Source organism: Hippopotamus amphibius, chromosome 6, assembly GCF_030028045.1.
Source record: "Hippopotamus amphibius kiboko isolate mHipAmp2 chromosome 6, mHipAmp2.hap2, whole genome shotgun sequence".
Taxonomy (NCBI): domain Eukaryota; kingdom Metazoa; phylum Chordata; class Mammalia; order Artiodactyla; family Hippopotamidae; genus Hippopotamus; species Hippopotamus amphibius.
The window spans coordinates 21,278,752-21,296,811 of NC_080191.1; the positions used below are offsets into that span (position 1 = coordinate 21,278,752).

Below are 18,060 nucleotides of genomic sequence, written 5' to 3' on the forward strand. Positions count from 1 at the left end.
AATGTCTGCCTCCTGCTGTCTATTCTGACCCAATAAGCTACATCTAGAAGGGTCAGAACTCTTGCAGCTGGCCCTTAAGTCCATGCAGTGTGAAGGACTCAGAGGCATGAGGGGAAGGAGCACTGGGGGAACAGTGGGGGAGAAGAAAGGAATGGCAATTACATTAAAACTGATTCTGCTACTTTGTGTCATAGTTCCTAATTTGAAAAACATTACAAGGCTAAGAGACTGGATTTAGAAAGAGGAAATTGACTGGTTTCACAATTTAGGCAATGATAAGGATCCTGAAGCGTCATAATAAGAAAAATATTTAAAGTAAAAATTCTCTGAAAAGAATATTGGCGAGGGTGTGGAGAAAAGGGAACCTTTGTGCACTGTAGGTAGAAATGTAAATTGGTGCAGCCACTATGGGAAACAGTATGGAGGTTCCACAAAAAGTTAAAAGCAGAACAACCGTATGATGCAGTAATTCCACTTCTGGATATTTATCTGAAGGAAACAAAAACACTAACTGGAAAAGACAGCTGCATCCCCATGTTCACTGCAGCATTATTTTACAACAGCAAAGACACAGAAACAAGCTAAGTGTCCAATGATGAATGAACAGATAAAGAAAAGGCGGTTTATATACAATGAAATATTATTTAGCCATACAAAAGAAGGTAGTCATGCCATTTGCAACATGGATGAACGCTGAGGGTATTATGCTTAGTGAAATAAGACAGAGAGAGACAAATACTTTATGATCTCACTTATATGTGGAATCTATAACAACCCCCCCCCCCCCCGCCAAACCCCACTGAACTCATAGACACAGAGAACAGACTGGTGGTTGCCAGAGGCAGGAGGTAGGGATGGGGGTGGGGATAGGGTGAAGGTGGTCAAAGGTACAAACTTCCAGTTATGCAATAAGTAAGTCTTAGAGATGTAATATACAGCATGGTGACTATAGTTAATAATAATACTGTATAATTTAAAGTTGCTAAGAGAGTAGATCTTAGAAGCTCTCATCATAAGAAAAAAAAATTGTAACTATGTGGTGATGGACATTAACTAGATTTGTGGTCTAAATGATATTGATCATTTTGCAATATATACAAATATAGAATCATTATGCTGTATACTTGAAACTAATATAATGTTACATGTCAATTATATCTCACAAAAAAAGAGACAATAAACAGCCAGTTGAAAAATTTGTCATATATACATGTATGTGTATATACAGCTTTATCATGAACAGTAAATAATTTAGGAGAAAAATGTGAAGACATAAAATTTTTAATTTATGAAATAAACACATCAGTGACAGTGTTGAACTGAGAGACATTAACCTACAACTATTAGGTACATTACTCATTTTCTGCATTCTTATAGGAATTCTTGCTTAAAAAGTCTTGTCTTTTCTCTATGATAGTCTAGATCTAGCACATTTTATGTGATCTTGGTGGTATTATCAAACATTTTTTATTGTATATTCATTGAAGGAAAGCACATGGCCATAGTCAGTAGTTTATTTGCCTTTAAAGACAATAGCTCCCATCTTGACTCCACTGGAGCTAACTTTTGACATGTTCATGAGAGACCCTTTCTGTGATGTTGACAGCTTTTTCCACTAATGACTTCATATATAAGTTAACATTATTAAAGTGTGATGTTGGCATGTAAAGAGGAGCCAAACGCAAGCGTGTAGTCATTAACCTCAGAATATCTGAAAAGTCCAGGGTCAAGGAGGCAGATGATGCTTGGCAGTCAGTTTTCAACATGTTAGGTAGTAGCATTCTTCCTGGCAGAACTCTACTCCTCAACAAAACCCCCAAATTCTAATTATTCTAAGGTTAGGACACACACACACACAAACAGTATACATATACACATATATATTTAAAAAAAACTGAAGTATATTTTACAATGTTGTGTTAGTTTCAAGTATACAACAAAGTGATTCAATTATAGATCTACATCTATATATTCTTTTTCAGAGTCTTTTCCATTATAGGCTATTACGAGATATTGAGTATAGTTCCCTGTGCTATACAGTTGATCTTTGTTGTTTACCTGTTTCATATATAGTAGTATGTATATGTTAATCCCAAATGCCTAATTTATACCCCTCCCAGAATATTTAGTTTTAAAAGAAGTGTTAATTTCTGCTTTATTTTGTTACAAAATACATTAAACACATTTTAAATTGAGAGGTAGGAAAAAAATTAGAGGAAAGTGGAAACAGCCTAAGAAAAGATTTGCTATTCTGGTTCTACATTATTAATAAAATAATTTCCACTTTTTCTATGAATCAGTTTTTCAAATGTGAATAATAATATGAATCCCTAGGACTGACAAAGTATTTTTTTAAACTATTTTTTTATTTTTTACAATAAACTGCATATATTTAGAGTGTACAATTTGGTATCCGGATCTCCCAATTCATTTCCCCCCCCCCCCCAACCCTCCCCGCTTTCCCTACTTGGTGTCCCTATGTTTGTTCTCTACATCTGTGTCTCTATTTCTGCCTTGCAAACTGGTTGATTTGTACCATTTTTCTATAGTCCACATATATGTGTTAATATACAGTATTTGTTTTTCTCTTTCTGACTCACTTCACTCTGTATGACAGTCCCTAGGTCCATCCATGTCTCTACAAATGTCCCAGTTTCATTGCTTTTTACAGCTGAGTAATATTCCATTGTATGTATGTACCACGTCTTCTTTATCCATTCATCTGTTGATGGACACTTAGGTTGCTTCCATGTCCTGGCTATTGTAAATAGTGCTGCAGTGAACATTGGAGTGTATGTGTCTTTTTGAATTATGGTGTTCTCTGGGTATATGCCCAGCAGTGGGATTGCTGGGTCATATGGTAGTTCTATTTTTAGTTTTGCAAGGAACCTCCATACTGTTTTCCATAGTGGCAGTATCAATTTACATTCCTACCAGCAATGCAAGATCGTTCCTTTTTCTCCACACCCTCTCCAGCATTTACTGTTTGTAGATTTTCTGATGATGCCCATTCTAACCTGTGTGAGGTGAATACCTCATTGTAGTTTTGATTTGCATTTCTCTAATAATTAGTGATGTTGAGCAGCTTTTCATGTTACCTAAAAATATATAAACTTGAAACGAGATATAAACATCTTATGCTTTATAATTCAACTACAAAACCAAAAAATTTATCCAGTACAAACAAAATCACATGACCAAAAAATTCAAGTGAATATTTTTACATTTCAGATGGCATTTTGCTGTTGTCAATGTGAATATGTCACAAACTGCCTTGCCCAGGTTTTTTTCTCCCCCGTACTTTAGCCTCCCTCATTATCAACATCTCCCACCAGATGGAATGTTTGTTGATGAACCCACACTGACACATCATTATCACCCAAAGTCCACAGTTTGCAAGAAGATTCACTCTCAGTGTTGTATATTCTGTGGGCTTGGATAAGTGTATAGTTATATTTATCTACCATTACAGTATCATACAGAGTACAACGGACCCTTGAACAACATGGAGGAGTGGTACTAGAACCTGCCATGGATACCAAAATCCACGGATTCTCCACTCTCACAGTCAGCCCTCCATATCTGTAGTTCTGCATCCACAAATTCAACCAACTGCAGATCATTTAATACTACAGTATTTGCTGAAAAAAATCCAAATATAAATGGACCCATACATTTCAAACCTGTGTTGTTCAAGAGTCAGCCATAGTCTCAATGCCCTAAAAATCCTCTGTGCTCTGCCTGTTCATCTCCCCCCGCCCCCCCCCAACTCTGACAATGACTGATCTTTTTGTTTCCATAGTTTTGACTTTTTCTAGGATGTCACATAGTTGGAATCACACAGTATGCAGCCTTTTCAGATTGACTTCTCTCTCTTAGTAATATGGATTTAAGCTCCCTCCATGTCTTTTTCATGGCTTGACAGCTCGTTTATTTTTAGTGCTTGATACTAGTCCACTCTCTGATAAGTTTACTTATCACTTATGGAAGGACATCTTGGTTGCTTCCAAATTTTGGCAATTATGAATAAAGCTGCTATGATGATAATCTGTGTCCAGGTTTTTGTGTGAACATGCATTTTCAACTCCTTTGGGTAAATACCAAGGAGAGTTATTGCTGGGTTGTATGGTGAGAGTATGTTTAATTTTGTAAGAAACTGCCAAACTGTCCTCCAAAGTGATTGTACCATTTTGCACGCCCACCAGCAATGAATGAGAGTTCCTGCTGCTGCGCATCCTTGCCAGCGTTTGGTGGTGTCAGTGTTCTGGATTTTGGCCATTCTAATCAGTGTTTCGTGGTATCTCATTTTAATTTGCACTTTCCTGATGACATATGATATAGAGGATCTTTTCATATGATATAGAGGATCTTTTCATATTATTTGTCATCTACAAATTTTCTTTGGTGAGGTGTCAAAGTCTTTGGCCCATTTTTAATCAACCGTTTGTTTTCTTCTTATTGAGTTTTAAGAATTCTCTGTATATTTTGGATAACAATCCAAATTTGATAATATCAAATATGCCTTTTGCAAATATTTTCTCCAAGTCTGTGGCCTGTCTTTTCATTCTTTTGACAGTGTCTTTTGTAGAACAGAAAAATTCAATTTAACAAAGTCCAGCTCAGCAATTCTTTTTCATGGATCATGCCTTTGCTGTTATATCTAAAAAGCCAAGGTGTTACATCACCAAATCCAAGGTTATCTAGATTTTTTTCATATGTTATTCTAGGAGTTTTATAGTTTTGCATTATATATTTAGGTCTGTGATCCAATTTGAGTTAATTTTTATGAAGGGTGTAAGGTCTGTAATTAGATTCATTTTTTTTTTGCATGTGGATGTCCAGTTTTTCCAGCACCAATTGTTGAAAAGACTATCTTTGCTCTATTGTATTTATTGTCTTTGCTCCTCTGTTAAAGATCAGTTGACTATATTTATGTGGGTCTATTTTTGGAATCTCTATTCTGTTCCATTGATCTACTTGTTTATTCTTTTGCCAGTACTACACTGCCTTGATTACTGTAGCTTTACAGTAAGTCTTGAAGTCAGGTACTGTCAGTCTTCTGATTTTATTCTTCTTTTGGCTATTCAGAGTCTTTTATCTTTCCATGTAAACTTTTTTTTTGGGGGGGGGGGGGGGGGCATGTGGCTAGGATCTCAGTTCCCCGACCAGGGACTGAACCCAGGCCATGGCACTGAAAGCCCAGAATCCTGACCACTAGGCCACCAGGGAACTCCCCTTTGTGTAAACTTTAAAATCAGTTTGTCAATATCAACAAAATAACTTGCTGGGATTTTGACTGGGATTGCATTGAATCTACAGACCAATTTGAGATGAACTGAATTCTTGACAATACCAAGTCTTCTTAACCATGAATGTGGAATATCTTTTCATTTATTTAGTTCTTTGCTTTCATCAGAGTTTTGCAATTTTCCTCATATAGGTCTCATACATACTTTGTTAGGTTTATACCAAAGTATTTCATTTTGGGGGGTGCTAATATAAATGGTATTGTGTTTTTAATTTCAAATTCCACTTATTCATTGCTGGTATATACTGTGTATTAACCTTGTATCCTGCAACCCTGCTATGTAATTGCTTATTAGTTCCAGGAGGTTTTTTGTCAATTTTGGGGGATTTTCTACATAGAGGATTAATTCATCTGGAAATAAAGACAGTTTTACCTTCCTTTCCAATCTGCATACTTTTTTTAAAAAGATTTTTTATTTTATTGGCCACATGGTGTGGCATGTGGGATCACAGTGCCTTGACCAGGGATTGAATCTGCACACCCTGCATTGGAAACATGGAGTCTTAACCTTTGGACTGCCAAAGAAGTTACCCAGTCTGCATACCCTTTATTTCCTTTGCTTGTTTTATTGCATTAGCTAGGACTTCTAGTACGATGGTGAAAGGCAGTGATGAGTTGGTACATCCTTGCCTTGTTCTTGACCTTAGTGAGAAAGCTTCGAGTTTCTCATGGTTAAGCATAATATGAGCTGTAGGCTTTTTGGTGGATATTCTCCATCAGACTGACAAAGTTCCCCTCTATTCTTAGTCTACTGTGAGTTTTTATCATGAATGGGTATTGGATTTTGTCAACTGCCTTTTCTGCATGTTAACATGATCATGTGATTTTATTTAACCTGAATGTGACATGATGGCTCTCAATTGATTTTTCAATGTTGAACCAGCCTTGCATACCTGGAATAAATCTCACTTGGTTGTGGTATATAATTGTTTTTATACATTTTTGGATTTGATTTGCTAATATTTATTGAGGATTTTTACACCTATGTTCATGAGGGATACTGACCTGGAGTTTTCTTTTCTTATAATGTCTTTGTCTGGTTTTGGTATTCGGAATTAGAATGAATTAGAAAGTACTCCTTCTGCTTGCATCTTCTGAAAGAGACTGCAGAGAACTGGTATATTCTTCCATAAATGTTTGTAGAATTTAGCACTGAACCCATTTGGGTTTTGGTGCTTTCTGTTTCGGAAGGCTATTATTGATTCAATTTCTTCAATAGATATAGGCCTATTGAGATTGCCTATTTCTTCTTGTACAAGTTTTAGCAGATTATGTCTTTCAAGTAATTGGTTCAGTTCATCTAGGTTATCAAATTTGTGTGTATAACATTCTTTTATTATCCTTTCAGTGTCCATGGGAACTGAAGTGATATCCCCTCTTTTGTTTCTGATATTTGCAATTTGTGTACTCTTTTTTTTTTTTTCTTTAGTTAGGCTGACTAGAGATTTACTGATTTTATGGATCTTTTCAAAACAGTAGCTTTGGGGTTCTTTGATAACACAAAATCAATCGAGAAAATCAGTTTCACGGATTTCTGCTGTAATTTTTATTATTTCTTTTCTTCTGCTTGCTTTGGATTTAATTTGTTCTTTTTCTAGTTTCCTAAGGTAAAAGCTTAGTTGATGGCAAAAGATCTGTACGCAGAAAACTTTAAGACATTGGTGAAAGAAATCAAAGACGACACGAACAGATGGAGAGACATACCATGTTCCTGGATTGGAAGAATCAACATCGTGAAAATGACTGTACTACCCAAAGCAATTTACAGATTCAATGCAATCCCGATCAAATTACCAATGGCCTTTTTCACAGAACTAGAGCAAGAAATCTTACGATTTGTATGGAAACGCAAAAGACCCCGAATAGCCAAAGCAATCTTGAGAAGGAAAAATGGAGTTGGTGGAATCAGGCTTCCTGACTTCAAACTATACTACAAGGCCATAGTGATCAAGACAGTATGGTACTGGCACAAAAATAGAAAGGAAGATCAATGGAATAGAATAGAGAACTCAGAAGTAAGCCCAAACACATATGGGCACCTTATCTTTGACAAAGGAGGCACGAGTATACAATGGAAAAAAGACAGCCTCTTCAATAAGTGGTGCTGGGAAAATTGGACAGCAACATGTCAAAGAATGAAATTAGAACACTTCCTAACACCATACACAAAAATAAACTCCAAATGGATTAAAGACCTACATGTAAGGCCAGACACTATAAAACTCCTAGAGGAAAACATAGGCAGAACACTCTATGACATCCATCAAAGCAAGATCCTTTTTGACCCACCTCCTAGAATCATGGAAATAAAATCAAGAATAAACAAATGGGACCTCATGAAACTTAAAAGCTTTTGCACAGCGAAAGAAACCATAAACAAGACTAAAAGGCAACCCTCAGAATGGGAAAAAATAATTGCCTATGAAACAACGGACAAAGGATTAACCTCCAAAATATACAAGCAGCTCATGAAACTTAATACCAAAAAAGCAAATAACCCAATCCACAAATGGGCAGAAGACCTAAAGAGACATTTCTCCAAAGAAGACATACAGATGGCCAACAAACACATGAAAAGATGCTCAACATCACTAACCATCAGAGAAATGCAAGTCAAAGCCACAATGAGGTATCACCTCACACCAATTAGAATGGCCATCATCACAAAGTCTGGAAACCACAAATGTTGGAGAGGGTGTGGAGAAAAGGGAACTCTCCTGCACTGTTGGTGGGACTGTAAGTTGGTACAGCCACTATGGAAAACAATTTGGAGGTTCCTTAAAAAACTACAAATAGAACTACCATATGATCCAGTCATCCCACTCCTGGGCATATACCCAAAGAAAACCATAATCCCAAAAGAAACTTGTACCATCATGTTTATTGCAGCACTATTTACAATAGCCAGGACATGGAAGCAACCGAAATGCCCATCAACAAATGAATGGATACAGAAGATGTGGCATATATATACAATGGAATATTACTCAGCTATAAAAAGGGATGAGATGGAGCTATATGTAATGAGGTGGATAGAACTACAATCTGTCATACATAGTGAAGTAAGTCAGAAAGAGAAGGACAAATATTGTATGCTAACTCACATATATGGAATCTAAAAATGGTACTGATGAACTCAGTGACAAGAACAAGGATGCAGATACAGAGAATGGACTGGAGAACTCGGGGTATGGGAGGGGGAGGGGGGTGAAGGGGAAGCTGAGACGAAGCGAGAGAGTAGCACAGACATATATATACTACCAACTGTAAAACAGATAGCCAGTGGGAAGTTGTTGTATAACAAAGGGAGTCCAACTCGAGGATGGAAGATGCCTTAGAGGACTGGGGCGGGGAGAGTGGGGGGAGTCAAGGAAGGGAGGGAATACGGGGATATGTGTATAAAAACAGATGATGGAACCTGGTGTACCCCCCCCCCCCCAAAAAAAAAAAAAAAGAAAGAAAGAAAAAGGCATTATGAAACTAGAAACTTTTCTTTCACAGTTCAAGCAAAATGTCCAAAATTCAAATTAAGATGTGAAATTAAACAGAGCACTAAATTTAGAAATATTAGACTTGAAGATTTTTACTGCAGGGTTGGTACTTACTACATGTTAAATAATAAGGCTGTATGTATGGGAATACAGAAAATTAAGGTGTCATCTGTGACAACTTTCTTCCTTGTAGATAAGGCTTCTTGTGTTGAGAACATTATTTCTACAGACTAAAGTTTCTGAAAACTTGGCCCAGAAAAAAAAAAAAAAAAAGCTTAGTTGATGATTGATTTTAGATCTTTTCCCCCAACATATTCGTTCAGTCTGTAAATTTCCTAAGTACTGTTTTTGCTGATTTCCACAAATTGTGATAAGTTGTGTTTTCATTTTCATTTAGTTCAAAATACTTAAAAATTTCTCTTTAGATTTTTTTCTTTGACCCATGTGTTATTTAGAAATGCTGCTTAATCTCTATAAGTATTTAGGAGATTTTCCAGCGATATTTCTGTAACTGATTTCTAGTTTAATTCCATTGTGATCTGAAAGCATACATTGCATGATTTATTCTTTTAAAGTTGCTAAAGTGTTTTATGGCCCAGAATGTGGTCTCTCTTGGTGCATGTTGCATGTGAACTTGAGAAGAATTTGTATTCAGCTGTTGTTGGATGAAGGAATCTATAAATGTCCATTATATCCAGTCAGTTGATTGTGTTGTTCAACTATGTCCTTCCTGATTTTCTTTATTTTCTATATGTTGCCTTTGTTTTTGTTCCTATTTTTATTTTCCACTCTTTTACTGCCTTTTGTGGTTTTGACTGTTTCATGTGATTCCATTTTCTCTCCTTCTTATACATTAACTATTTCTTTTTTTTTTTAACTTTTTATAGTGGTTGCCCCAAATTTTGCAATATTTATATTTACTTAAAATATATCATTTTCAAAATCCACTATATCACTTCATAGGTAGTGTGGGTACTTTATAACGAAATAATCCTAATCCTTTTCTCCCATTCCTTGTACCATTTGTCATTCATTTTACTTATACATACATATGTATAAAAATACAATCAAATACACTGTTGCTATTATTTTGAACAAATTGTTACCTGTTAGATCAATTAAGAATAAGAAAAATAAGTGTATGTTTCACCCTTACTTATTCCTTCTCTGATGCTCTTTCATTCTTTTGCATTGATCTAAGTTTCTGACCTATTATCATTTTCCTTCTTGCTAAAGAACTTCGTTTAGCATTTCTTGCAAGGCAGATCTATTGCCAACAGATTCCCTCAATTTTTATTTGTCTGAGAAAAATCTTAATTTCTCCTTCACTTTTGAATGATAATTTTGTAGGTACAGAATTCTAGGTGAAGGGTTTTATGTCTCAACACTAAATATTTTACTCCATTTTCTTCTTGCTTGCATGGTTTCTGAGGAAAAGTTGGATATAATTCTTATCTCTGCTTCTCTATAAGCAAGGTGTTTTTTTTCCCTTAGGCTTCTTTCAGGATTTTTAATTTATTGATGATTTCCTAAAGTACGAAAATGATGTTCCTACGCTTACGTTTTTGGGGGCATTTATTCTGTTTGGTGTTCTCTGAACTTCCTGGACCGGTAGTTTGGTGTCCCACATTAATTTGGGGAAATTCTCAGTCATTATTGTTTCAATATTTCTTCTGTTCCTTTCTCTCTTTCTTCTCCTTCTGGAATTCCTATTACATGCATGTTATACCTTCTGTAGTTGTCCCACAGTTTTAGGATATCTTTTCCTTTTATTCAGTCTCTTTTTGTTTTTCAGTTTTAGCAGTTTCTACTAAGATTTCCTCAAGCTCAGAGATTCTTTTCCCAGCCATGTTCAGTGTAGTAGTCAGTTCAGTGTAGTAGTCAGAAGCATTTTTCATTTCTAATACAGTATTTTTGATTTCCAGCACTTCCTTTTGGTTCTTTCTTAGAATTTCCACCCCTCTGCTTACACTGCCCATCTGTTCTTGCATGCTGTCTACTTTAGCTGTTGGAGGGAACTCTTAGCATCCTAATCATAGTTTTAAATTTGTAGTCTGATAATTCCAACATCCCTGTCATATCTGAATCTGGTTCTGATGCTTTCTCTGTCTCTTCAAACTGTGTTTTTTGGCTTTTACTAAGTCTTGCAATTTTTTTTGATAGCCAGACATGATGTACTGGGCAAAAAGAACTGCTATAAATAGGCCTTTAGTAATGTGGTGGTAAGGTGTCGGGGCAGGGGAAGTGCTCTTTAGTCCTAAGAGTAGGTCTCAGTCTTTCAGTGAACCTGTGCCTCTGGCCTGTAGGCTTCACATGTGATTTTCAGTTTTTCACCTCACTTTGGTGGGACAGGATGGCTAGAGTGGGCTGGAGTATTTTTCTTCCATGTAGAAGGCTAGAGCAGTTGGAGTTGGGTATTTCCCTTTTCCCAGGTCAGTTAGGCTCTGATAAAACTCCAACAGGTTAAGTTCTTTCCCCTCTCTCTGTGCCAGAAACAGAAGGGAATTTTCCTCTAATATTCACTGTGAGAACCTGGTTGTGCTCCTAGAAGTGAAATTCACAAAAGTGTGGGGACCCTGATGACTGGGTCCCTTGAAGTTTTTATCTCAGATTTGTCCACCCTGAGCCTCCAACAATTCATCAATTATAGTTCGGTTTTCCCTAACCATGGCACGGGTTCTCACAGAGATTTGTGCTCTTAGATTTCTGCTCTGGTGAGTTGCGATTCTCTGTATTCACCTGTTGGTCTCTTCAATTCTGGGGGCAGTAGTTTGCCTGGTAACTTCACCTCTCTGACAGAACTAAGAAGAGTTGTTGATTTTTCTATCTGTTCAGCTGACTTGGTGTGAGGACAAAGCGGAGACTCTGAGTTTCCTTCATGCTGAACCTGAAACTGGAAGTCGCTTGCACAGGTTTCTGGCGTCTACTTTGCCTACTGTGAGCTATGTGGGGACTTTATTCTTCCACTGCCTTTCCCTTATTGAACTACTGCAAATATGGTATACCACAATGCTCTAGCCTTCATCCGGCAGGAAAAGATCAACCAAACAAGCCTACTCTGTTCTTTTCTCAACCATTAGTAAATTATTGTATTACTCTGTCACACTTTGTTGTATTCATGTCAAATTAATAGCCTAATTTAGTAAATAACAAGAAATTAGTCTTGTTTAATGAAAAGTGTTTAATGCAACTATCACTGCAAAAGAAATGTTTTGTTTTATATTTACTAATAAATATGGAATGATTGTTTTTATACTGACATTTGGAGAAGACAACTGAACTATCATCAGACCTGTAATGATACACTGAAAGGAATTATTTAGTACCAATGTTACTGTAAACAGTGCTGTAAAGGTGGCACTGAAATCTCATGCCAGTAATTGGTTACAATATGGTCATCCAGATTATGCAGAAATATGTTAATTAAATATGTTAAGATATGCTAACTTCTAAAATTATCATTGAAAAAACACAAAGAGTTCTCACAGAGAAAATGCATAAATCCCTAAGAATATGTATCAATATATCAGTCCTGGTTTAAGAAAAACTGATCCTATGTCATGGAAATGAAACCCTTTAGTCTAAAGTTTCAAAACAAAAGGCTTTAATGAATAGTTATTCATTTAATGCTGCTTTAGTCTCTTCTGAAAAAACTATAGACATATCACTTACCTCAATGCATGGCATTCTCCCAGAAAAATTAGCAGCTGTATAGCCAAATGTGACATTTGCTATCAGCTTAAGTCCTAGCTGACGTGCTTCAAGCATTCGTGAAAGGGCTCTGTCTTGCTTGTAAGCCTTCATAGACTGCTTCACCATCAGTCTAGTCTTCAAAATCTCTTCGAGCATTCTTGGTAGCACACCCTTTCTTACTGAAGGCTATCATAAAGGAAAAAAAGAATGTTTAAATCCCTTAAACATTATAGATTTAGATAATTAAGAAGGAAGCACAAAGTACAACAATGGCCAATTGTCATGAATTGAAACGTACAAACAATAGAGTGGCCACAGGACCAGTGGCCGTCAATATAAAATCATCACATTTTCTTTTGAAGAGGATTTTTCTCCTAAAAGATTCCTGTAATGTTTATAAATCTAATGTAGCACTAGTATGTGAGTTCAGAGACCTCCAGGGAGGAGGATGCCAACTAGTACATAAGAGACCATACAATGAGTTCAGAGGGAAATCTTGTCAAAACTTTGATCCAAACCCCCACTCTTTCAGAAAGACACACGGGATTTGTATCACTCATAACAAACCTCAGTTTTTAAAGATCTCATCCTAATGACCCCACACAGTAATCTGCATGGAACTCCATTTATCTACCTTGGAAGAATGATGAGCTGGGTTGACTCTGCTGACATTCAAACCTGCAGTTCCAGGGACTAGGTATTTCAAATCTGATGCTTAGACCACTAAGCCATCCCCTCCGGCCTATATTTATTAGCAATCTGGAAGAGGGGATGAATAGTGAGGTGATAAAATTTGTTGATGCCAAAAAAAAAAAAAATCATTTGTATTAATCAAGACTAGGGAGAATTTACGAGAACTCCACTAGGAATGAAAACCACAAAACAGTATTAACTTTGAAGATGATTCACAGACACGTGCAAGATAATGCATGTTGGACTGAACAATTAAAACTTCAGGAATAGGATAATCATACTCCTGAATATTAAAAAATCTAATTTTCATTAAGCTTTACACATTGGGTCAAAATGTAGATACAAGTTCTTAAAATGCTGTTAAAGGGAGATAACATAATAAGCTGCTAGATATGTGACAATGAAAACATATTCTAACCTCTAATTCATTCTGTGTACCTTTTGAAGCAGCCATAATGTTTATGTTAAGACATGATATATGTTATTATGTTAAAATGTAATATTTTCCAAAATGGAATATATCATGAACCCACTTGGTAAAAATTTTCCTCGTATCTAAATGGCCAATTTTAGAGTACTCTATAAACACAGCATCCTCTTACTGGTAGGGAATGATGCTACTTTTGCTAAGTACACCAGAATGAATTTGAGGGCTAGTGGGGTCCATGCTACCACCATCAACCACCCTACTGTCCCACAATTCTAGTACAGACTCACTGCTAAGGAAATAAAAATGAAAGGAATGAAGTTGGCATATGAGAGGCAATATAATCTCCTAGATCTCTGTCTTTAATATATTCATTTATGAGGCTTTAGTCTCTTTTGAGGGGAGTCAAGGGAGAGAAAAAAGGGACTCTGTTATTAATTTGGGTATCTTCTTAAAAATACAATCAATAAATATATTAGAATATCATTATTTCTAAGACAGTCTTAATTTAATTTAAAATATATAAAACAGTTAATAAAGTGTAAGCATTAAGGCAATTTTAATCTTTATAAGTTAACACTACTGTGATCATCAAATAGCTACTTAAGTCTGCTAGATTCTAATAGAGGGCAGAAGGTATATATACACATTTATTTCTTGCAATAGTTCATTAAAAACTAAAATCTAACAATTAAAAGATTTTAAACCTCAATTCAAGTAAAACAAGATTACCATTTAAAAACATGATTAAAAAATTTCTTAGAAGATTCCCTACACCTTTGACTTTTTGAGATAAGATATTGAAGCAAATTTCTTTTCTTTTTTTGTATTATATGCCAACAACATCTAAACCATTAGCTCTCCAAAGGTTAATAAGAGAGCATTACCTTGACGAAAGCTATTCCATTGGGAGACACTGTGATATCATGCCTAATTTGGTAAAGTAAATCTGGAGGTACTCTTAGAGAGGTACAGCCAAATTTGAACTCATCATACCTGTTAAGAAAAAAAAAAAATTAAGCAAATACTTTCTCAAACCACAAAACAAAGATTCTAGGCAATTTTAAGAATCTTTCTAATTCTACTGGAAATTCATTTTTAAACATCTAAACATGAATTCATATAGTTAGTAATATGTTTATTTGTTTAGTTAACAAAAAACAATTTTTCAAATATTCACAACTTATTGAAAGAAACATTTCTTTAATAGCACTGTCCTAAAATACATGGGAAAAATCTTACTGAAATAGCAAATTTTAGCTCAATGTATGACTACTTTACACTTAAGTTCCCTAAAGAAAAATTTAAGCCTTAAATAAAAAGGCTGTAACTAACTTTTCCAAATTCCTGTTTTTACTAAAAAGACAGAATTACCAATATAATTTCCATAAAAGCTTTCTATAAGGAGTGAATACACTTCAGACTAAAACTATAACACCTGGTTTTAAGTACACAAAAATCACTATAGAGGAAGACTGTATTTCTCATGAGAAAAAATTTGGTTGACATGAATAAATAAAATTTAACATTTGGCAATTTAACTTAAAAAAAAAAAACTGTTTCTAAGAAAAGTCAAGAGGAGGTTATGGCTGAAGCTGTAAGATCAGAATCCTCAGACTGTTCCACTGAAAGTTGATTTATACCAACAAATTAACTCTTTTATTTTAAAAGAGACCATAAATATACATGAAGAGTGAAACAGATAAATTGCAAGGCTGATCATATTCACAGTCTTCTTCATAACAGTTATCCATCCATGATGCTCATCATATGGTGATCCACGTTAATCAGTAACGTAACTACAAACAGTGGACTCGATGCGCTACAGCCCATTCATCTACCTCTTAAGGGCAGTCTCATGTGCAAAGAGACAGTCAAAGAAAGTCTAATTTTAGTTAGAAATACAAACTACAACAAAGTAATTGTAAATATGAAAAAAAAAACTTACTTCCCCAAGTTTTCCACATGGCCAAGGCAGGTGGAGAAACAGTAGTTGTATGCAATCACAATAGAAGGATACAGTGATTGGAAATCCAAAACAAGAACAGAGTTGCTATAGAAGCGAGATTCAGGCTCCATAATCAGGGGAACACACTGAGGGGCTCTCATCTGAGACCTTTGCTGTACACTAGGTGTCACAGGAATATAGTTCATTGGTTTAGCAATACGCAACATCATTGATTCCACACGGTACTGCAGGCAGAGAGGTGGAAGTAGGGAGAGAAGAAGAAACTTAAATACAAATATACTGGTCTTTTAAATATGTGAGAATCATTTGGGGGATGTTTTGCTCTTCAGAATGCGGCTGCAAGACTTTCTTACAACACAGTTATATAATATTGGTTATTTAATCAGCTTTCAGGTGTCAGAAGGGGACCCTTCGTAAGTCCTTTCCCTATTCCTAAAACCTGTATAAAAACTGCAAAATATGTCAAATAACTCATACAGTAAGTCATTTTTGAAAAGATAGACACAATTAGATTTCTTTTAATATTTAAAAAATAGCTATATCATAATAAACAGATGTAGGAAAAGAGACAGCTGTACAATTTGACAATTTCATTAAAAAAGTTGGCCAATAATCTTCACCAAATTTATTTGGGAAAATTAGAGAATGGAAGTCAGGAGACTTGAGATGGATAAATGTTATTTCAATTTTCAAAGAAGGAAACAGAAGGATTCCAAAATTGAAAGGCAGTCAGGTCAATACTGGTCCCTTACAAAAATTAATCAAGTAATTACTGATTATTTATAATAACTGCTATAAAGCAGATGGTCTGTAGTTCAGAAAAAGAAAGCACTCAAAGAACCAGCATGGGTTCACTGAAATGTTCTGATGCAGTTTTAAGGTATCTTTGCCTTTTATTATAAGTCAGCTCAAATTGTGTTTAAAACTTGTGGGAGTATAAATAAGTAAAATTAATAGCTTATAAGCAATAAAATTAAATACAGCAACAGGTAATGCCAAAGTAGTTAGAGCTCTAGTTTTGCTATGTTTACTGAATTGGCAGATTTGGGGAATGTTATTGACATAAAATAATTAAAATAATTAAAAGATCTTATGAGGTTAAGGAAACAGTGATTTAATGTAGTATCCCGGATGGCTAGCACGGTGTTTAACACACTAAAAGTATTCAAATAAATATCTGCTGAATAAAAGCATAAAACCATTTTCAGTAAGGCATTTAAACAAAATCTCTTATATCCCTGGGAAACTAGTTAGAAAGAGATGAGTTAAATGGCTTCTAAGGTTCCATTTTTCTTTAATATTAAAAACAAAAGTGATATAGTCCACTTATGTTGATTCCCAAATCCTCCTTCTTTTTTTAATATTAAAGTTGGGAGTTGGAACAGCCAAAAGTAGGAATGTAAAAAACAAAAGAGAGGTAGACTTTCTTTGCTACCTCCCCAGTTCTAAGCAGCCTTTCAAGGCATCCCTAATCACACTGACAGTATTCAGGAATATAATATCATCCTCAAGGGCACAGCCATTTATTTTCTTATTACCATGCAAAACTCAGCAATGGCCAAAAAGCTGGTACGGAGAGAAAATAAAAGGTGGAGTTGTTAAGTGAATTAAAGCTTTTCCAGAAAATGAAATGACAAGATTTGATTAACCAGGTACATATATATATTAGTTGATACTGGACAGAAAATTAAAAAAAAACCAACAACAAATCACCTCAAACATCTCAAAAGTAAGTATATCACTCACATAGAACTTTCAAGGGTGCAAGAAAATTTATTTCCTACCTGTGAACCCCTTGTCAGTACATGTAAAAACTGAATGCCAAAAAGTCTAGCCATTTCACTGGTTTTCCCAATCAGGTCCAGTTGTTCTAACATTTGGAGATTTCCACGGACACGGCTAATGTAATGATCAACCATTTTCCATCTGTTAAAAGAGAATCCATGCTATGAACATTTGGGAAAAATCTGAATACCTGAAACTAGTACTGTTTTCACTATGCCAAAAACTACCTATTAAATGTGAGGTTATTTAAGGAGGGAGTCATGATTGAGCCTTTAGCAAAGTACATTAAGGAGTTATACATTAGAAAATTTCAGATATTTCAAGGGCATAAAACCTGAAAATATGTGAAGTTTAAAATAATGTTTGTCATAAGGTGGTAAGACTAAGGATAATTATTTTCAATATCTTGCTTGATTTTACTCTATTTTTATTATAAAAAATTAACATTGTCTCAGATGCCACTACTGATGATGCAGTAATCATACAATTATAATTATTCTATTTATAGGCTTTTAAAAAACATTCTGTTTATAGGCTTTGGGTTATCATTGTTAATACCAGTCCTAAAAAAAAGCACACACTGGTGTCTTATGGAAAGAAATAATTTGGTGAAGATTTAGAAAAATCAGGAAAGGGGACTTTCCTGATGATGCAGTAGTTGAGAGTCTGCCTGCCAATGTAGGGGACATGGGTT

General features: G+C 35.3%; 1 protein-coding gene across 7 annotated transcripts in view; it reads right to left on the reverse strand.

The window, feature by feature from the left end:
• The window catches only part of REV3L (REV3 like, DNA directed polymerase zeta catalytic subunit), a 176,626-nt gene that overhangs the window by 22,543 nt on the left and 136,023 nt on the right, over window positions 1-18,060 (reverse strand). For 6 of the 7 annotated variants that reach the window (XM_057739215.1, XM_057739216.1, XM_057739213.1 and 3 more), the window contains 4 exons: window positions 17,366-17,507; window positions 15,561-15,805; window positions 14,500-14,608; window positions 12,472-12,678 (listed from right to left, as the gene is read on the reverse strand). In XM_057739215.1, coding sequence (XP_057595198.1) covers window positions 12,472-12,678; window positions 14,500-14,608; window positions 15,561-15,805; window positions 17,366-17,507 — 703 coding nt within the window. Of the gene's footprint in view, window positions 1-12,471; window positions 12,679-13,126; window positions 13,252-14,499; window positions 14,609-15,560; window positions 15,806-17,365; window positions 17,508-18,060 lie in introns of those variants that run through there. The other variant, XR_009054327.1, reaches the window with a different exon arrangement.